The sequence below is a fragment of the Saimiri boliviensis genome, chromosome 3 (genome assembly GCF_048565385.1).
Source record: "Saimiri boliviensis isolate mSaiBol1 chromosome 3, mSaiBol1.pri, whole genome shotgun sequence".
NCBI classification, from domain to species: domain Eukaryota; kingdom Metazoa; phylum Chordata; class Mammalia; order Primates; family Cebidae; genus Saimiri; species Saimiri boliviensis.
The window spans coordinates 108,088,323-108,110,857 of NC_133451.1; the positions used below are offsets into that span (position 1 = coordinate 108,088,323).

At 37.1% G+C, this 22,535-nt stretch overlaps 2 protein-coding genes across 2 annotated transcripts in view; one reads left to right on the forward strand and one right to left on the reverse strand.

Moving 5' to 3' along the window:
- ASB5 (ankyrin repeat and SOCS box containing 5) overlaps positions 1–3,859 on the reverse strand; it is a 117,058-nt gene extending 113,199 nt beyond the window's left edge. Inside the window, exon 1 of the mRNA XM_010344425.2 lies at positions 3,770–3,859. The gene's annotated coding sequence lies outside the window, so the exon portion shown is untranslated. The remainder of the gene's footprint in view (positions 1–3,769) is intronic.
- On the forward strand, positions 3,555–16,225 carry SPCS3 (signal peptidase complex subunit 3). The gene is made up of 5 exons (XM_003933862.4): positions 3,555–3,844; positions 5,843–5,916; positions 7,811–7,887; positions 11,179–11,294; positions 12,227–16,225. The coding sequence occupies exons 1-5, from the start codon at positions 3,702–3,704 to the stop codon at positions 12,357–12,359; spliced, it is 543 nt and encodes a 180-aa protein (XP_003933911.1). The 5' UTR covers positions 3,555–3,701; the 3' UTR covers positions 12,360–16,225.
- The last annotated feature ends 6,310 nt before the right edge of the window (positions 16,226–22,535 follow it).

Sequence of the window (22,535 nt, forward strand, 5' to 3'; positions counted from 1 at the left end):
TCTCAGAAACCAATGATCTCTGGTATCATATCTGGCTCTGCTCTTAAGGATGCTCAATAAATGATTCTGACAAGTGCATATGGAGCAGACAGTTATGAATACATGAGCTTCTCAAGCAAGCTCAGGGTCAAGTGCCTACAGGTGGGCCAGAAACAGCGGTTCGACAGCTAGGTTCAAATAGCAAGTCTGAGAAAGGAGGGCATGAAATGGGAATGAAGAACTAGAGTGAAAAGCCAAGATGCAAAAGAGTGACAGTGGTGGGAGCGCAAAAGTATGCAAGAGAAGCTGCTTGGAGAAACATAGACGGCTGTGGCTGACAGTGGGCTTTTTATAAGTTCTCTGTGGTGTACTGAGTGAATAAAATAGTTCTGTTTAAAGGGATATGAGCTGAGTAGGTAAACTTAATATTTAAAAAAGGAATATAAATGAAGGAAATATATGGTAATAAAAATTAAAATATATTCTTTTTTTTTTTTTTTTTTTTTGAGACAGAGTTTCGCTCTCGTTACCCAGGCTGGAGTGCGATGGCGCGATCTCGGCTCACTGCAACCTCCGCCGCCTGGGTTCAGGCAATTCTCCTGCCTCAACCTCCTGAGTAGCTGGCATTACAGGCACGCCCCACCATGCCCAGCTAATTTTTGTATTTTTAATAGAGACGGGGTTTCACCATGTTGACCAGGATGGTCTCGATATCTTGACCTCATGATCTACCCGCTTCGGCCTCCCAAAGTGCTGGGATTACAGGCTTGAGCCACCGCGCCCGGCCCCTAAAATATATTCTTAAATTTCCTTATGTGCCATATGAATCATTCTTAAAAAAGCTTTCAACAAAAATAAAATGATCTGAAAGCAATGTTTTTAAGCTACTGCAACAGGCGTGAGATAACTAGCCTTAGAAAGACCTGTTTGCAAGGTTGGCCTTTGGCTGGTGTCTGGGAATGTGGCTGGTAAGCTGTTCCCTGCACTGAGTGGAAACTTTCCCTAAGTGATAAGAGTGGCTCACTGTGACTAACTGTCCAGAATGTGGTTTATGCCAAACACCTGCACACAATGTCCCAGCTTTCCTTCTGAGAGTCTGGAATTTGGGTACATATTAGGCAAAAACTGTTTTTCCTTCTGAATCTTTTTTTTATTCTTTAAGGAGATTCACAAACATAGCATTCCTGGAATTATCACATTGGAATAGTCTACTTACCAGTCTTGAGTGACTATAAATCTTTGAATTAACCTAGCAAGTACCCTCAAAACAACAACGGTAACAAAAACTTATGCAATAATCTCTGGCCTGGTCTAGCAACTGGCACTCTCATCCTTCTCAAAGAAATTACTTATTTACGGAGAGCCTACATGGTAATGACACTTAGCTGATCTAAAATACTCAAAAGCTCATTATTGTCTTGTGAATTATGATCAAACTTATTAGCCTGGAACATAAGCCTTTTACAATTTGTCCTTGGCCTACATATAAAATTTAGCTTTACACATTACCATGTTTACCATTTACACTTTAACTGTTTGTTACTTGTGTGTGATAATGTATGCTTTCTACAAGAATTCTTTCAAAAATATCATGATCTATGATTTCAAGATATCTCAATTCAGTAAGAATTTTCTTGACCATCTACTATGTGCAAGGTTCAGTGTCCTGGGCACTGAAAGAGATAGAAAAATGAACAAGAATTGATCCCCACTCTCTATGATGGACGATATAATTCATAGTCACTTTCTGAAAACCATTTGAGTCCTTAATGTGTTAGATCTATAACATGCTCCATTGCAGGAACTTCCTTGGGGAGCTTGATGCTTCCTGGACTGTTTGGATATTCCCAGTAACAACATATTTAATTAGAACGCTTTTATTGGCTGGGCATGGTGGCTCACACCTATAATCCCAGCACTTTGGGAGGCCGGGAGGCCGAGGCGGGTGGATCACCTGAGGTCAAGAGTTCAAGGCCAGCCTGGCCAACATAGTCAAACTCCTTCTCTATTAAAAGTACAAAAAATTAGCTGGGCATGGTGGTGGGTGCCTGTAATCTCAGCTACTTTGGAGGCTGAGGCAGGAGAACTGTTTGAACCAGGGAAGCAGAGATTGCAGTGAGCAGAGATCATGCCATTGCACTCCAGCCTGGGCAACAAGAAACTCCATCTCAAAAAAAAAAAAAAAATGCTTTTATTATAAGTAAGTTTATCCCCCTTTTAAACAGCATTATCTGTCCATGTACACACAGCTTTATTTAAAGATTTCTTCATAAAGTGATTTATTGTTCTAACTCTTCTTAGCTTGGTGTTATTGAAGAATAATTATTTGCAAATAAGAAGATCAAAACTTTACATATATTCTAGGTTTCTTTCTATCCTTCAGAAATAAAGTTAGGCATCTCTTCCCCAACTAATCACTATCCACTCAAGTGCTGACAAAGCATGCCGACTGCTCCCCCCATTAGAACTATTCCTGGCACACGGTAGGCACTTAGTAACAATCCTACCTGTACGGCTGTACAAAAAAATTAATAGAATGGTAATAAATAATGCAAAGAAGCAAAAGCTCAACAAGAGACAACATAAGCCAGTATCAAGGTCAGATCTTCACAATTTTCTGGTCTGTTCCTAATCACATTCTAGGACAGATGTTCCTGTTTCGGTTTATGGACTGAAATTTTTTGAAAAATTAATTTCAGGAGACCTTCTGAATCCATTTTTATAAGAATCCTAAGCTGTGAAAGGAACAACGGTTTTGGCAGACAGTATAATCAGAGTCAGGGATTGGGTAGGTTTGAATCCATCAGGGTATTGAAAATGTGATAAAATAATTGCATTATTTATTAATGACCTAACGAAATTCTTATACATTATGCTGCTGAGCAATTCCACAGCCATTATCTCCTTTCATCCTAAGAACCCAGGAAGGTTATCCTTTTAGTTATCAGAAATCACCACGTTAAAATGCAAATACTTAGGACTACCAGTAGCCTCAACCATTATCTTCTAAAACATTTTTAGAAAGCAAAGCATTAATAGGATTTGGACTGACGCTGGAGGTGGAAATTCTGATGCCCGTGATAGCTTTAGGGACCTGGGCGTCCGGTTCCCCCGTCCCCACTCCGCCCCAAATCCTCCAAAAAGGCTCAAGTCCTAACTTTGACTAGGTTTGACAAAGAAGGGAGCGGAAACAGCCGTTTTGTAAAGTACTCATGCAAACGCCACCCGTCAGGACAGATTCCAAACCACCTTAACTTGCTGCTGGTTTTAACTGAAAACAAACGGCACATAAGTAATTAAAAAGTCGCAGTCCCAGACCTCTGACCAAAGAACCGAAAAAGGACAGCGAACGACCGGTTCCCAATTCTCTGAACCCAAGGGTCGGACGAGCAGCTGAGAACAGGAGGAGGCGGGTAGTCCATGAAAAGCCCCGCCCCTCCCTCGCTCGTCGCTGATTGGTGGCGGCGTAAGGCCGCGACGGAGGGGCGGGCCTATGGCTCGGTCGCTCCCTTTCCGCGCGGTCCCTGCGCGCTGTGGGTGTGTTTCGGAAGGCGGGCGCGCGCGCGCTCACGTCGGAGGACCGGAAAGGAGGCGGGTCCGCGGCGGCGCGCGCTCCCGGAACGCGCGTACCGCAGACGGCGCGGATCGCAGGGAGCCGGTCCGCCGCGGGAACGGGAACCTGGGTGTGCGTGTGGAGCCGGGGCTCGTGGGAGGCTGTCGCGATGAACACGGTGCTGTCGCGGGCGAACTCGCTGTTCGCTTTCTCACTGAGCGTGATGGCGGCGCTCACCTTCGGCTGCTTCATCACCACCGCCTTCAAAGACAGGAGCGTCCCGGTGCGGCTGCACGTCTCGCGGATCATGCTGTGAGTGCTGCCGAGGCCGGCCCGGCGGGGCAGGACTCCCGGACCGGGCCGGCGGGGTGAGCCGAAGCCGGGCCGCCGCGCCGGGGCCGCGGGCAGGGCGTCTGGGTCGCCGCCTTGAGCGGCCGTTCGCCCCGGAGGGCGGTCGTCAGGGGTGCACCTCGCGGGCTTTTCCGGCGTCCCCTCGGAACTCGCACCCCCCACCGTCCGTTCCCGGGCTTGCTCTTCAATGTGCATTTTGAGCGTTCCTCGGGTCGGTGCCTCCGTTTGCTTCCTGTTCCTCACTTCCCTCCACCCACGCCTGGCCAATGAGGGAGCAACACAACAGCAGAGCCCGCGCCGCCGCTCGCTCGGGCTGGCGCCTCCCGCGCGTCCGAGGCCGCCGGGGGTCCGCACGCGAGGCCCGCCGGGCGCCGCCGCCGCGCTCGGGGTCGGGCTTCCGCGGGGATCCCTGCGGCTCTGCCGCGCCGGAGGCCGCTGGAGGGTGTTGTCTCTGTGTCATTCATCACCCGAGTTTGCCCTGTTTGACATTCCCTTTACAGTTGTTGCCTTTGCACCGTCAGAAGGCAATAAACACTTAGCAGCTGCTTTGAAGTTGTCCGGAGATGTTCGGCACTGAGAATGAAGCATCTCAGCCTTCTGATACAGCGGGGTTTTTGTTTCGTTCGGTTCTCTTTCTTCTTCTTCTTCTTTTTTTTTTTTTTTTTTTTTTTTTTTTTTAGTGCCAACCACTTGAAGAAATCTGCGGAAACGCAAAAAAAAAAAAAAAAAATGCAATTCGAAATGACTGTCCTTTTGCTATTGCTTATTTGGTCCTTGATTTTATTCTCTGGCACTCTTTTCTTGATAAGCCGTATTTCCCCCTAACAATCCCCCCTACCCCGTTCTCATACCTTTCTGCTCTATTCCATCTTCCAACAAGTTCTTTGACCTTAATTTATGTCTTTGTCAGAATCACCAAGAAGCCAGTCATCAAATAGCGAGCCTTCTCCCCGCACCTCTTTTTACCCCCCCTTTTTTAAAAATTACTGGTGTTTATTAGACGTTTCGAATAGACCTTAGGTGGAAACCAGCGCTGCCACTGTCAGCCCTGTGAGGGTTAGGAGAGCTTGGTGCATATTAAACACTGAACAGATGTTAGCTGTTGCTGTCTTGAGCAAGTTTCTTACCATTCTGTGCCTTAATTTCCTTTTGTTTAAGATGGAAGTAATACCTAATTGGTAGATTGTGAGAATTATTTGAAATAATTTTGAAAAATATTGTCAGTAGGTCTGACCCGTACTAAATAGTAAATAGCAGCTGGTTACAGTAGTCTCCCCTAAATGGGGGTAAGTATACCTTCCAAGACCCCCAGTGGATGGCTGAAACCTCGGATAGCACCAAACCCTATATATACTGGGTTTTTTCCTATACCGTACATACATACCTACATATGATAAAACTTACAAATTACACACAATAAGAAATTAACAATAACATAATAGAACAACTGTAACAATGTACTATAATAAAAGTTATGTGAATATGGTCTTTCTGTCAAAATATCTTATTTTGCTGGACTCACCTGTTTTCACACAGAGTTGACCACGGATAATTGAAACCGGAACGTGAAACCTCGGATAAGGGAGTGACTTCTATATCATCCATTAATAATTCCCTCTGTCAGTATTCCATACCACCTTGTAGTCATGTGTAGCTTTCTTATACCCATTCTGCAAAATTGTTGTACATCGAGTATTTACAATTCTTTTTAGCAGTTTTTGTCTCCGAGTTTTGTTTGGGGTTTTCTTAAGATAAATGAAATTAGCTGACGACCTACTTTCATATTGGATTAGAATGTTTATCCTGTTTTCACACTTACAGGTTTCTCTGGTTTTTACTTGTTTCTTTGTGGGATTACTGTTTCACCTGTGCACACACCTATATTCTTTCTCTTTAAGTAATTAATGAATTTTGTATGTTCTATTGGAAGAATGGTAAAACTTTTATCTTTACCTCTAGAAAAAATGTAGAAGATTTCACCGGACCTAGAGAAAGAAGCGATCTGGGATTTATCACATTTGATATAACTGCTGATATCCTTTAAGAAAATATTTTATTACTTTTTCTGTAGTTTTATTATGAGATATGTGTTGTTTAATGCTTTGGGGGACACTATGACTATCATTCAATCAGCCAAACTTCAGAAATTCCTGTGCCTTTTTCATCAATAAAATAATGTTAATACTTCCCCGTCACACTTTGAGAAAACTTTGTAGATTTCATGAGTAGTTGTGTGAACATACTTTAAATTCTTAACGGATATGTTAAATTGATTGAAAGCTATGTAAGAGAGTTCGAATCTGTTTTTTAGAAAGAAAAAATAAAATTAGATCATTTGAAAAAGAAGGAAAAATGTTACCAATGCTCAGCCTGCCTGTAAATATTTAATGTACAATTTCAAATAATATATCCATATTTTATTATAGCAGAGAGAAACATACATTTAAAAAAACATCTGTTATGATTCAAAAGATCGTGTCAAAATTATTGGTAGACTGGTTGCTTTTTGCCATCATAACTCTTTCTATAAAAACTTTCATAGAAGTCAGATAGTATTAACAATTAAGAGTTTCTTTAGTGGGGATATTTAAATATTTTCTCCTGACTTAGAGTTTCCATCTTTTGACAACTCTGATCATTTTGGCCAGGCTAGTCTTTTTTAGGACCTTAGGTTAATATTGTGGCAATGTTCTCTGCCATTTCTAGCCTAATCTCAGCTACCTTTTTAATACCCCATGATTTAAATGGTTGTGGAGATTAAACAGTCTGAACTTGTGTGAAAGTAAAGCTGATCATATACTTGGAGAATTTATCTAATTCTCATGGTCTTTCTATGACCATGAAATTTGCTTTCAGTTTAAGGTTTAATATATTATTGGATTTAGAAATAGACTAAAAATTAGTTCTGTAGGGACCTTTTTAGGAAATCAGAAAAGTCTTATGCTAAATTTCATATGTGTACTTTTAAGTCTTTGTGTCACTTAAAAAAATTTACTCAAGGGAATTTGGGCCTACTGTGAGAGTAGTAATTTTGTGTATCTAGAGAATTATAATGAAATTTTCTGGTTTCTATGGTATTTATATATTACCAATCTCATTATTTGTAGTTTCTTCACATTTTCTTAATGCTGCTGCTACTACTACTTAAAATTGTACTTGTTCTTGTAAACAGCAGTCCTAGATTTATCAGTTCTAAAGAAGTGATTCTTAGTGATTACACATAATTAATAATGGAATGTAACAAATGTGTTGCTACCAGTATGGAAACTCATAGTACTCCACTTATTGCTTGGTATCAGCACCCGTCTTACTAATTCTGGTGAAGTTCTTGTCCTCTTCGGGAAACTGAATTGATGGTGTCATTTGCATTTTTGAGAGACATTTTAATGTCCACTTGCATGTGACCAAAAACGACATGTATAATTTATTATACTTGGTTAATTATTGAGCCTTATTTATGTTTGCGTATTGTTAAATTTAAATAGTGGTGATGGTGTATACTTTAGAGCTCCAGTGGAATTGTATTTGTTTGAAATATTAACTCCTTTTTTTTTTTTTTTTTAACTTGGATAATGTTACAGAAAACCAGATTTTAGATTCGTTCTTTTATCAATCAAAGTATCTCAGCTAGTAACCCTCCAAGGATTACTTGGAGGGTTACTAGCTGAGATACTTTGACTGATAAGAGAGTATGGGAAGATGCAGAAAATCCCATGCTGACATTTTTTGGTTTTGGAATAAGCTGGATTTTACAATATATTTATCTTCTGCAAATCTTTATTAAATTAGTTGCACATTATGTTTCTGGGCCACCTTTTTTTCTACTTTAGTGTTACTATTGTTAGGGATAAATAACCTAAGAATAATTAAGATCTATTTGAAAGGGATATGCTGTTCATAAATTTATATTTTCCTTAATTTACTTACATCTAGAAAATATATTTGATTGGAATGTTAAGCAGTTGTTTCTTTATTTATCAGCAGAATATTCAACAAAAAATAACGTAAGTATATCTAATTATAAGTATTTTAATAGTTATTTAAAGCTTTATTCTTTATGAAAGAATATACATTTTATATATTTAAAATACCTGACCTAAGTTACCTAGCAAAAAATCACAAGCCTGTGGAGAGGTAGCTCTGTTCTCTCTTTTGGGAGTCTGTTCCTTTATTTTGCTGTTCGTTCTATAGCTCTCAAGCACTGGGATCTCCAGAATGGAGTCCATGCAAAGTAATACATGTATGTAAGGAAAATAATTAAGAGCTTCTATTAATCATTTAAAGTAAAAAAAGAAGAGAAGCTTTACTAATACTTGTTCTATAAACTGACGTTAATAGTTATATTGAGCCCTTAAGTCAGATAGATGGTCACATTCTACAACATGCAGATATTCTGGAGGAAGAGGAGGAATTCTGTAGGTCAAGAAATTAACCATGCTACCTGGCATTTATTTTATTTGCTTTCAGCATGTTGCAAAACATTGCAGTATATGCAATATATAAGTGGATTATATTATCTGATTTTAGTTAATCCTCTCAAAATGGAAAAGTGGCTTAAAAAGATTTCTACAAAGAAATCACAGATTGAAGATAATGCTAATAATTCCTACATACATAAACAATAGGAAAGTGGTGGAACTCACAGTTGTATTCCTCTTCTGAGCTGCTTGTGTCACACTAAAGGATAAAAAAACACAAAGACAAGCTGAGTAGATATGATAAGTTGGCTGAGACACTATCAATACTATTAGTAATAGTGCCTGTGTATTACCTACAAAATTTGTGAAAACATATTTTAAGGATTTGTGATCAGAAACTATTGGAGACCACTTTCAGTGGTAAGATCGGAAAGATACTGCTGAACTACAACTAGGAAATGGAGCTGGTAGTATTGCTACTCAGCGGTTTGTTCTTTAAGCTAAAATACTCTGTCTCCACAGCTACAATTAGAGAGCTACATGGTAACTTACTTGAATCAACAAAATTTGAGACCTGTGATTATAATTCTCATCATGAAAATACATAATCAAAAGCTGTAAAGATTGTTAATAATTTTTGAACTTGAGATTATTTTAAAATCCATCTTAGTTATCGGATACTTTCCTTTTTAAAAAACATGGTGTGAGCTGTTTTGGTAGTCTTAGCCATATACTTACAATTAATTAATATCCCTACCTATTGAGAAGAGTTTGCGTTTGTTTTGGGGTTACATGGGATTCATTAATCTGAGTATCTGAATACTTGAACTAGTTTTTTTTTTGAGAGAGAGAGAGAGAGAGAGAGAGAGTTTCACTGTTGTTGCCCAGACTGGTGTACAGTGGGATGATCTTGGCTCATTGCAACCTCTGCCTCCTTGATTCAATCAATTCTCCTGCCTTAACTTCCCAAGTAGCTGGGATTATAGGCACCTGCCACCATGCCCAGCTAATTTTTTGTGTTTTTCGTAGAGACAGGATTTCACCATGTTGGCCAGGCTGGTCTCCAACTCCTCACTTCAGGTGATCCACCTGCCTTGGCCTCCCAAAGTGCTGGGATTACAGCTGTGAGCCACTGTGCCTGGCCTGAACTGTTTTTTAAAATCAAAATTATAATTCATAATTTTTAATTAGATGCTATTAAACTGTTATATCAAAACATTAAAACTATTTATGATTGAAAGCTGTTAGTCTAGTGAGAGCTTTTGTTGCAGATGAGGGGGTGGAGATATTTATATAGAATATTGTGCAAATATTTATAGAAATATTTTGAGGTTCAAATTTAGTGTTGATATCAGGGTATAAAGTGGTAGACTTAAAAATCTGAGAGTGAAATCTATAGAATTAAAATACACAGTTTTTTACCTGAGTTTCCCTTATATTTGTCATTAGTGTAGTCTGGAGCTAATTTGTAGTTAAAGATGGGCCTACCTTCTTTATTTTATTTGAACTATATCCTTTGAAACGAATGACACAATCAGTTTTATCTGTTTTGTGGTTTGATTAGCTAACTGGAATTTTTAGGACTTCAATTCATTATACATTTATTTTAAGCATGCATTTTATGCCAAGGTTTTTTAGGCACTAGGAATATTGACATGAATAAGTTTTGATCCCAGTCTTTCAGAATCAATAAAATCTTAAAAAAGTTATTCTTGAAGAGCAACATCTATAAATACACATATTCTACAAGTTTTAACAAAGTATTGAAATAATTGTCACCTTTATGATGGGTATACTTACATCGTACTTATAATTCTATACTTACTAAGCTATTCTTACAATTTATACTTAAAATTTATCCTAGCATAACTAGAAAGTTAAACTAATTTGAGATTTGACAGATTATTTGGTGATAAAAATTATTTCACTTCAGCATATCTTTGTTTCTGTTTTCTTCAGTTTTCATGTTTCTGTTTAATATTAGGAACAAACTTTAAAGTGTAGATTTGAACTTTCTTAGAAATAACTGCTCCACCTTTCATTGTAGTGAATGTTGTCGTCATACACTGAGTAATTGGCCTTGCAAGCTAATAGATGCTAATTTAATGAGAACAAATTCCTTGGGATTTAGTAGTGGCCACAAATGTGTTTTCTTTCCATTTCACGCTTTTCATTTTCTAAATGGAACTTGTTTATGTTGAAAGAGTGGCTTAAAATAATTGACCTCTAGAATTTTGCCTGATGAAACTGATGCATGTTTTTTGTTTGTTTGTTTGTTTGTTTGTTTTAAATTAAAGGGAAACAAGCTCTTTAGAAGGCTTCATTTCTTTAGGGATTTCTTCATTTCTTCAAAATTTTGTAAAGAAATTTTGGGGAAAATTTCTTAGAAATTTTCATGACGTAATTAATCAAGAGTAACCTGTATTAGCAGCATGATGGAACAGGAATTGGTTCTGTCTGTTTTCTTGGCACCATTTAGGATCCGTGCTGAGCTGGAGAGTCTTAGAAATTTTACAAGGAAAAGTGATTGAAAAGAATACTTCCCTTCCAGGGATTTAATTCATCTGTTCCTCCAAAGGCCTCACTTTTTGGAGATCTTACAGATCAAAAACCGTATATTAAGTTATGAAGGCCCTAAGTAATACAGTTGAGTTAGCAAAAGGAATGAATTTCTTCAGGGAATTTTCATTCTTCTCTCTGAGAAAAATTTGCCCCCTTTTTGTATCTGTTTGCTATCATTTGTATGCATTAAGATTTCAGCAAGCACCTCAAAGTTGAATTCATTAACATGTCAAACTATTTGCTTACTAATACTTTTAATTTGAAGTGATACAATATTTCTGATGAGTTATCTAATTAATTTTCATTTTAATATAGGCTCTGAACCAAGTTGTCCTGTGGGACAAGATTGTTTTGAGAGGTGATAATCCGAAGCTGCTGCTGAAAGATATGAAAACAAAATATTTTTTCTTTGACGATGGAAATGGTCTGAAGTGAGCAATTCTTGGTCTTTTTTCTGTCTTTTTTTTTTTTTTTTTTTTTTTTTTTTTTTTACATTGGATAAGAGGTGAAAAGAGAGAAAGATGTATTTTTATTTTAAAGACAAATACTCGAGAGTAAAAGGAGAAAAATTGGGAGAGAAGTATTTACACATATTTGAACTGAAAGATTGGGTGGAAATGCAAAGTGGGATCTAAGATAAGTAAGCAACACTCTTGCAGTATGTGAAATGTCATTTAACTATTAAAGCTTCTGTCCTAAGTGTGTACAAGGACTATGGGCTTATTCAGGTGTGGTAGGGCTGTGGTTGTCAAATTAAAGGGCTCCTTTTTGAGAATGAGCCAGGAAGCCTCAGAAGCCACATGGTGGATCTAGGAGTTAATACCAGTTAACAGAACTAGTGTTGGTTCTCCGAATGTGACTTCTCTAAAGCTCGATTTAGAGTGAGTGATCTCTCAGATTATTTTTACCTCTTGGACTCTATTGGTAAATATTGAAAATAATTTTAGAAGAGAGCTGTTTTGACCAAGCCAAACCTCTGTATTTGCATTGAAAATTTCATAACATGAGAGTTTTGATTTGTTAAGATTTGTCCGTCTAGATAATAACAGAAATTCCTAGCTGGTCTCTTTTTACATTTACTGTTGTAATCATTGAAGCTTTTTGGTTGATAGTTCTATTAACTGCAGCTGTGAGTTTAGATGGGTCATCATGGTATCAGTAAATGTAATACCGTGTCTTCTAGCATTGTCCTTGGATTTTAGGTGATGCAAGAAAATAGTTCTTGCAAATTAACATATTAGGATTTCTGTAGGAATATATGGTTATAAATAAAAGTATTTGACATTTCAGTGTTTGGCTTAAAAAATTTTTTTTTGAACCACTAGAATTTCTGATGACTTGTGTTTATTATGTCTTTTTATAGGGGAAACAGGAATGTCACTTTGACCCTGTCTTGGAATGTCGTACCAAATGCTGGAATTCTACCTCTTGTGACAGGATCAGGACACGTATCTGTCCCATTTCCAGATACATATGAAATAACGAAGAGTTACTAAATTATTCTGAATTTGAAACAACATATTTTTATACTTAATGAATTATATCTCATTTATCTCTTCCCTTGCATCTTCATTTGTTGTTAGTTTTTTCGTTGTTGTTGTTTTGTTTTTTTCGGTATAAGACCTAACATCAAAAGGCCTGTTTGAAGGGAAAGGTTAATGGGCTACTTAATTTTACAAACAAAACAGAAACCAAGGCTGTCACAGTGAAGTATAATCTTACAAGAATAAGAACTACATAAAAAGGATTGTAAAAAATACATATTTGAAGTATTCCCTGTATTTCTGTTACTTTTTATGGAATATAAAGTGAGCATGAAGGGTAGTTGAAACTTTCAGTTGCCTATAGAGTCATAATAACTCAGTATTTTATGCCTTGCATTCATGCAAGTTCACATTGGATGTGATTTAAAACTAGATATTCTCTTTTATCTTTTTAAGGATATGTTTGAATACTGGTAAATTAATATGGTTACTTGTTGGAAGTCTGGTTTATAAAAAAGCCAAAAGTAATGGAATTTTATTCCATTTGTCTTAGGCAGGCCCATAATATTTGTTTTTCTTACACGTGACTAGCAATTTTGTCCACTTAAAGACTAAATACCTCTTTATATGCTGTAAATCATCTAATTCATTTTTAAATATTTTAGGTCAACCAAATGTGTGTCTTCAGTGCTTTCTCTAAAAATGTTCCTTTATAGCTTTGTACATTTTTTAAGCATTGCCATTGAAAGTTGAAAATGTTTGCATGGTTTATCCTCGTGAGTTATGTTTCTTCTAGTGAGCATGTCTACTGCCACTAAGTGAATTATTTACGACTTTTTGTAGGTCCCTATTTTAATTATTGGGATAATAATTGTGGTATGCTTTCCATTTACAAACCACTCATATACTTTAGTGTATGTCATACTTAATAATCTAACAAGGTAAGTGGTATAAGTGTTAGCTCTTTGCAGATGAAGAAACTGAAACCCAGAAGTTTATTGAATCGTTACATAGTGAGCAAGGAGTGGAGTTAAAACTTGAACTCAGATCTTCTAATTCTCTGAGCTCATCCTTTCTTTTATACCTCAGATTGCAGACTAATAAATTATCACTTATAACCTTCTGATATCTTTTTTGTGACCCTGGAAACCCTTTCTATCACTCCTAGAAAAGATCTCTCATTTTATATGGAAATGACTAATTTTCAGGCTGCCAGCTTATATCGAGGTAATATTTTATTCTCTGCGTAAATTCATTTCACTTAGATTAAAAGCATAAGGATATCTACATATATGTAAAAATAATCAATACATAATACATGATTGAATACATGATCATATTTAACATGATTTTTTTTTTTTCTGCTGTGGAGAAATAAACATCCTCAAATTAGCAACTGCAAATCAGTTACCCTTAGAAAAGCAAGACCAAACACTGTAGTTACACTGTTAGCAGTAACCAAAAAGGGCTAATATTTTCTAAGAATAGTTTAATAACAAACATTTGTTATATTTACTTTATATGAAATACATCACTAATTACATTAATTTTAGCATCTATTGTACGGAGTCGTATAGTTCATGTAAAAGCATGTGGGTATGGGTTTTTCAAACCAGCACAAAGGTCAAAGGTGTCATGAATGCTAAATTGTGCTTGGCTCCCAGCTTTTTCATTAAACTTTTCTGGGTCTTGGTTTCTTTATCTGTAAAATGACAGAGTTGGACTAGTTAACTTCAATGGTGGTCCTTTTACACCATACAAGGCTATAAAATTTGTTCAGCAAAGAGATTGAACAGAAAAGCATGTTAGTAATGTGAAGACAGGAAAATGAGTGAAAGACTAACACATAACTCATATTGATCTACTTTATTTCTGTTAGATTTTACACAGAAAATTTAACCTCATTTACTTTGTACAAAGACTAGACATGGAAACTTAAAATGTGCAGGTGTCAAAGCTTAAAAACTGGGTGTGTCTTCTTTAAAGAAGGTATGCGCTGTAAGCCTGCAGTCTTAACCAGACCTGGTACCAGTTTAACAGTTCATTATACTTCTGTGATGAGTGGATCTGTTAGTCTGGTAGAGATTAATGTTGAAATTTACTTGATTTACAGTTTTTTGACAAGCCCACCTTTTTTTTTGGCGGGGTGGGGGGGAGTTTGATGAGGAAGACAAGTAAAAATGTCCAACTAGGACAATGCAGATAAAGTCTTTTGTTCGCTTGACTAAGGGAAACTGCTCAGAACAAGAATGCTTCAACATGGGAATAAGGACCCTCAGTCTCAGGAACACATTTTTGGTGCAGTTTCTGCATTTAAAAAATTGACTTGTGTTCAGTTTGATAACCATTTCATTTGCTTTAGTCTCAGTGTTTTAAAGAAATCTCATAACGTTCTACAAACACACAAAGCTTCTTAGGTTTATACAAAACTAAGTATGATTAGAAATATATGAGCCCAGAAGTGATTCTGAGAAAAGAGAATAACGTTAAGACACTTATTTAAAAGTAATTATGGTTAGAAATGAATTAATGTAAACATGTGCTCACATATCCCTTTCTCTAACAGTTTAACTTGGACAACCATCTTTATCAGTGTTTTTTATCCCCCTAATTGATTATATTTAGTTTCTTTATTCTGAAAGGAAAATAACAAAAAATTTCAGAAATTTCTAAGCGTGTAATAGGAAAGTGGGTTATTTTGAATTTCCTTTCCTGGAATTATTTTACAGTTATTTGGTGGGTCTGGTCAGCCAATTAATAGCTGGGCTTTAAGATTATCATCTCTAATAGCTAATGGCTGGGCTTTATCTCTATGATGATAATCTTAAAGCCCAGCTATTGATAATGAACATTTTTCACTATTTTTTTTTTTTTTTTTTTCCTATCTGAAGCTTAGAGATCTAAAGCTTTGGATTTTGGGGGTATATGTCAATGGAGGTATTATTTTATAATACTTTGTGTTGACATGAAGTGGGTTCATGGGGAAAAAAAAAAACATAAGCTGTGAACATGGGTAGTAAACAAACATAATCATTTCAAAGCTTTCCTTGCTTTTAGCAGAGAGGCCTGTATACCTTACATGTGACTGCCAGTAGTTTAAAGAGATCTGTTTCAAAAAGTTGTTGCATGTTTCTGATGCAATCTGGGAAATTGTTTACTTCACAATATAGTCATAACAAATTCATGAAAATACTGAATATATGTTTGAGGATTTTTCTTTTTCTTTTCTTTTTTTTGCGGGGTGGGGAGGATGGAGTTTTGCTCTTATGCCCAGGCTGGAGTGAATTGGCGCAGTCTCGGATAACTGCAACCTCCGTCCCCACCCAGGTTCAAGTGATTCTCCTGCCTCAGCCTCTGGAATAGCTGGGATTACAGGCACCTACCACCACGCCTGGCTAATGTTTGTATTTTTAGTAGAGACAGGGTTTTGCTATGTTGGCCAGGCTGGTCTTGAACTCCTGACCTCAGGCGATCCACCCGTTTCGGCATCCTAAAGTGCTAGGATTACAGGCATGAGCCACCATGCCCGTCTGAGGATTTTTCTTAATCGCAATAAATATTCAGCATTTTTTCTAGTGACAATTTTGTTTACAAGTAAAAGTATGCATTTTAAAAGACTCAGATTTATGCTTTTTATGTGAAGCTGCTGAACTAAAAGTAAATGGAAGAAACCAAGTCTAGTAGGTTTTTTTCTTTTTCTGGTGGGGGTGGGATGGGTGAGGTTAATTACACCTAAAATACCTTCTCCAGAGACTGTATGCTCCTATATAGACTGTAAGCTCTTTGAGGGCAGTCTGTCAGATTTATCTTTGTATCTTGCCCAGTGCCTAGTATAGTGCTTTGCACATAATAGGTGCCCAATAAATATTGATGATGAATGAAGTTGTGTTTTTAATGTGACCAAGTCATGGGGATTGTTTGTAAGTGCTGCTTTTTTTCATTCTTGAGCTCCTAATGACATTAGATCTTCCTTTCAAGGTCAGTTGGACAGTCAAGTTAAATGCTGCTCTTGATCTAGTTGCTGTGACCTGTGTTGTTTCTGGCTTTTGCCGAGAGCTGTGATAGTGGCTGGTGATAAGGTTGATACATAAATTGCTTTATTTTAAAATAACACTAGAAAACCTTACTGTAGACCTGACCAAAATAATATCAGGATGCATGTTTAAAGTATAGCTCAGGAAAAAAATGGGTTAGAGCAAATAGTTGATTCTTTGAAAACCAGGGATGTTGGCTGAGCCTCTGCTAGCTTCTTAGGCACTTCAGCTGCTTTGGCTTACTGCTGCCACACACCCCAACTCATCAGACTGCACCGAATATACTTTGAGCAAAAGCTACACAACCCTAAGCAGACTTCTTATAGAATCCAATTCCAAGTTTAAGATGAATTAAGCTGTGGAAATTCTACTCTTCCTCTATATTGATCTCAGAAGAGAGAGAAGTTTCTCAAAGGGAACTTTTACTGGTGAATTCAGACAATCAAATTCTCAAAACAACAGAAAATCATTCCTTTTAGAGGGTAAGGGTTTTTAACAAGTTGTTATCAGGAGTAATATAAGAGGTCAGCTACATTTTACTTTTTTTTTCCTCCCAAGCTGGTCCAGTGTATGCCAGAACTTTCTCTTTTAAATATTTTTCCTCATACTCCCTTGTCCTTTTCCCTCTCCCGATGAAGTGCTAAGCAAGAATTCTGAGTTCAGTAAATTGTTGCCTGATTAATGAATTACCATGGCAAAAAGAAAACTTACCACTTTAATAAAGTATACCTTTAAATCCAACTAGACCTCAAGCTTGAAGGAAGTTTGAAGTATTCCCTTTTCATGTGTGTAGTTTATACACATCCACTTATGTATCTGTTGAGTATAGTTGGAAATAGGCATCTGGGAGTTGAGAAGTAAAGGGAATGATTAGTACTATACTGGAGACAAAAAAAAAAAAAAAAAAAAAAAAAGCCTCTGAACCTATCTTCTAAGAGCTACCATGTTTTGTGCTTCTAAGCCCTATGCTTGCTCGTGAGCAGCTTGGAATGGCTGCAACCTCCCTGTTGAGTGAGTACAATGGCTGGGAAGGAATCTAACGGATGTGAGTGGGGAGGAAGTGGGTTCTGACATGCACTGAGGAATCTGAAACAAACTATTCTTAAAATTGGAATCGGATTCTATTGGAAGTCTGCTCAAGGTTGTATGGTCTCACTCGAATTTATTTGAGAAAAGCCTTATCCCACTGCTGCAGCCTCTGCTGCTGCTTTAGAATCTCTAAATGCTGTTAATTCTGTGCACCTGCATGGGCAACCAAGGGTGACTAAGTGTCTAACTGGGAATCACACTATTTTTAAAAAGTTTGCAAATGCCATTTTATGAGAGATTGAGTGCTACCTGACTCTTGCTCTCAGCTCAACATTTTGAAAGCCCAATTAAATACTCTTAAAATAACACCAATTGCTATAATAGGTAACATCAAAATTTTGGTAGCAAAAGAAAACAAGTTTCTTGTTTTTACGAGGAACCAATGTGGATGTTGAGGCAGCTTTCCACATGGTGTGACTGAAGGACCCAGGTGCCTTACAGCATGTGAATTCCACCCCAGGGTTACAAGACTTCACTTGAAGTTGGAATTTGGGGGTTGGGGAAAAAAGACCCACCTGCTTAACTAATTTCACTCAAGAGTATCACACCAGGAACTCACATTCCAAGGGTGAAAACAAATTGTACATTCCTGTGTTAATATGCAAGGGGCATCTGGGAAGTACCATCTTTAGTTGGGTATTCGCTTCTTAAAAACAACTTAAAGATTTATTCGCATAAATCTTTCTCGCATAGCTAGTCACTATCACCTTCTGCTTAGGCTCACCAGCTTAAGCTGGCCAGTCCATTATATCCCAGCAGGGAATACCCGTTGATTATAGTCAACATTTTTTTTTTTATTACTTTTTCTGTATCTTGGTCTGTAGTGCATTAAGGATTTTCTGAAGGTGAGCATATTAGATTTTAAGGGTTAGATTTTAAAGCACTTATCAGGCATGAGTTACCTGATCTAATCTCTAGCATAATCATCTAGTACTTAATTTTTTTTTTTAAGTTTTGATAATGGGATGCTCAGTTTATATCATGTTTCCCTTCCTTGAACATTATTCCCTTACTTTGCAGCAGCATTTATAGCTCTTGCTGCCCCTTGAGAATGTGTGTGTGTGTGTGTGTGTGTGTGTATGGACATACACACCCATACATACACATATACACATTTACATATATGTTTCATGTTTGTCAATTTAATGAGAAGGCTATGTTGATCTTGTTTGTTTTATTACAAGACGCTACATATTTACTGAGCAAATTGAATAGCAAAAAATGAGTGTGGTTAATTTTAGTTATCTTGGTTTACACAGGTGTTTTGTCTCATGTAAGGCAGGCATTTCAGGACATTCCATGACAGATTTTCCGAGGATAAATAAACTAGGATTTTACTGCAAAATACTACCTCCTAGTAGTATCTCAGTGGTAAATGTTTAACATTAATGGTAAGGGGAGATACTGGAGTAATTTATGTTTGCAAAGTATTAGGCTAAGGACAATTGTTAAGTCCTTATGAATTAATGTCTTTTGCCTCTTTTTACATTTTTAATGGAAAAAGGAAATGTGAAAAAGTTTTTGAAATATTTGTATATAGTTTACTGACTAATACAATGCATGTGTCTCTGTAACTAACTACTCAGATCAGCAGTTGGAATAATACCATTCTCCATGACTCCCTTCATATGCTTCTGGATCACAACCTGTTTGCTTTTCACTGTCTTCACTTTTGTGTTAGTCATTTTCTTTGCTTGAAAATATTACTACCTGTGTTGCATCCTATCAGCTCTACTGCCATCATGGACATAGGAACATCTCAGTGGCTTACAGAAACAAATGTGTATTTCTTGCATTAATGGAGGCTTAGGATGTACTCCTCACACCTCTTCATTCCGGATTCCAGGTGGAGAGAACGGTGCCTTTTGGGATGCCAAAGGGCAGTTAGAACTGTTGGAAACTCTTGGAGCCTCTGAGTGAAGGTGACAAGCATCATGTCTACTCTGTCTCGAGCATGTCACATGGCAAAGCCAAGAAGTCGAAAGCTTAGGGAGCTCGATCCCATAGGGAAAGCGCACAAGTCACACGGCACCGAATAATACCCTTACAGGAAAAAAGGAGGGAATTCTTAGAAATGTAAGTTATCACACATTTCTAAGCAATCTAGTTTTTGGTTTGGTTATGAACATAAGTGGAATCTTACCATAAGAATTTTTGGTCTACCTGGGGACAGTGGCTCACGCCTGTAATCCCAGCACTTTGGGAGGCTGAGGCGGGTGGATTGGTCAGGAGTTTGCAGCATGGTGGAACCCCAGCTCTACTAAAAATATTTTAAAAAATTAATCGGGCTTGGTGGCGTGCGCCTGTAATTCCAGCTACTCAGGAGGCTGAGGCAGGACAATCACTTGAACCCAAGAGGTGGAAGTTGCAGTGAGCCGAAATCATGCTACTGCACTCCAGCCTGGGCAACAGAGTGAGACTCCATCTCAAAAAACCAAAACAAAAGAAAACAAATTTTAGTCTTGCTGCATTAGCTTAGCATTAAGAGATTCTTTATGTTTTTTGTTGTTGTTGTTGTTTTGTTTTGTTTTTTAATGAAGGTGTAGTTCATTTTCATTGTTAAGCAGTAATTCTTTGTAATATAGTCATCCATAGCAATCCAGAGTAGGCATAATTTATTTACTTGTTCTGTTGATGGATATGTGCTCTGAATATTCTTGTATGGGCAGCCTGGTGTATGTGTTTCTCTAGGAAAGGGATCTTCACATTTTGATCAAAGATTTTTTTTTAACTTTCTTAAATATGAAAATTTTTCATCTTGTTATAGGATATAATTTTTGGCACATTGCAAATATTAACATTTTAAAGTACAAAGTGCACATTACTTTTTTTTGTATTACTTTAAAAATGTATCTAAATGTATCCAGTGGAATATGCTATTTATATGATTTGATACAATAATTCATTTTCTGATGAACAAATTCTCCCTTAATGGCCAAAGTTTTTATCATTTCTTTTTCAAATCATATTTACATGCCTCTAACAACATTTTGTCCTAATAGATAATACTTTAGAGAGTGCTATTTGCAAGTCTTTTATTGATAACTCTACCACATTTCTTTGTAACAAAAATATGCATGTAAATTGAAATTGATCTTTTACAATTTCCTCTGACCCCAACATTCTAAGTTCTAAGGGCTTAAAAGTTATTCTGGAGTTAGCTAATTCTGTAGTTATCAATAGTACACAACTGATCAAAACAAGAAGTATATTTGAAATGTGATAGATAACAGTAACTCTTGAGATGGAATTAGATATGCGAGAGGATAATTTATGTTGCTTTTATTAAGGGAATTATTAAATTATTTCTTTATACCCAAGGTTTGATGCCTAGTGGCAATGCACCATAGCAAGATTCTGGATGAGGCGAGCCTTTCTATTGTGAAAGGGATGAGGGAGGGGAAGGACCCCAAGCTTAGGGACATTATCAGCCAGATCACTTTAGAAGTATGTGTGAGAGCAGAGCTGATTTCCATACAGCTCACAGCTCTCTGTTGCCATGCACAGAGTTCTGTGTTCCTTCTAATTGAAGACCACTGCTGTAGTATACACACCTAAGATTGGAAATCTCTAAGTCTTCTGGAATTCATATCAACATCTGTACTCTCTATTACCAAACTTTCCCAACGTGTTTTTTCCAAGTGTGAGTTCTCTTTGCCTAAATTTGGGTTCGCAGACTTCAGTTTTTGCCAACCTGGTGACTATCCAATGGTATCTTATTTTGGTTGTAATTTACATCTCTCTGTTTACTAAAATGATAAACTCCTATTCATGTTTATTGTTCATTTGAATTTCTTTTGCAAGGTGCCTGTTCAAGTTTTGCCCATTTTTCATTTGTCTTATTGCTTTGTAGGATTTCATTATATACTCTCAGTTTAGTCTTCCAGCTTGCTCTTTCACTTTTTCATGGTGCCTTTTGATAAACCAAGGTTCTCAATACAATCAAATTTATCAGGCTTTTATTGAATAATGCTCTTTTAATGATTCTCCCAGCTTCTATGGTGTTATGAAACAGAAAGTTCTCTCAGTTTTGAAGTCAGCGATATCTGAATTTGGATTCTGGTGTGGCCACTTTCTAGCTATGTGAAATTGGGTAAGCAATGCTACTGGAGTGAATTGTCTAAGCCTCATGTTTGATTATTAATTGTTTGTGCCTGGCATTATTTTGTGTGCTTTGCATATATTAAACACACTTAATGCTCACAACAACTCTATGAGATAGATACTATTGTCATTCGCATTTTAAAGGAGAAGAAGCTCAAATAAAGATACGTGAGTAACTTTCTCCAGGTCAGTCTGGTAGGTAGCGGTAAAGCCAATATTCAAAGCCTTACGTCTGCACCAGATCCTGAACTCTCCTCCATACAGACTTTGCTTCATTCTCAGAAACATGGGAATGAGCATACTTTCCTTTTAGAACTTCTGTAAGCAAAAAATGTGCATGGGAGAGGACCTCCCAGCATTTTTGCTACATAGCAGATTTTTGTAATTTCTGTGAAACAGGGGAGTTGAAGAAACAACTGAACAGAACACAAACATTAAAGTCTCTTTGCAAAGTCATGTATTTTTTTAACAGATAATTGTAGAGCAAACTGAATAGTTCTTTTACCTTATGCAAAACCATGAGTCTTCCTTCAGTGTCTTTAAATTAACGTAAGAGACAAATGTTCTCTGAACAACATACGTAGTATTTTTCTGGTAAGAATGGGGAAAAAAATCTATTTCTTAGCTCAATCATGTAGATTGATTTCTTAATTATCTTCAAAAGTATAGGAAAATATATCCTCATTTTAACCATGTGGCCTAAAAATGGCCAGAGAAAACAAATAATAAAGCTTTGAATGGAAGTTGCCAGACAATAAAGATAAATTTATTCTGGATATTGCAACAGAGAGAATTTTCATTTCTGCAGCAGAATACGTCAATCAATTAAGGAGGCCTTGGGTTTTATAGAAGCAGGGAAACAAGGGAGTCAAGGGGAAAGATAGAGAGGTTCAGTTTTTGTGTATGTCGAGGGAGGTGATTCCTTAAAGTTAAGTGTTTCTCAGAACATAAAAGTTGAATT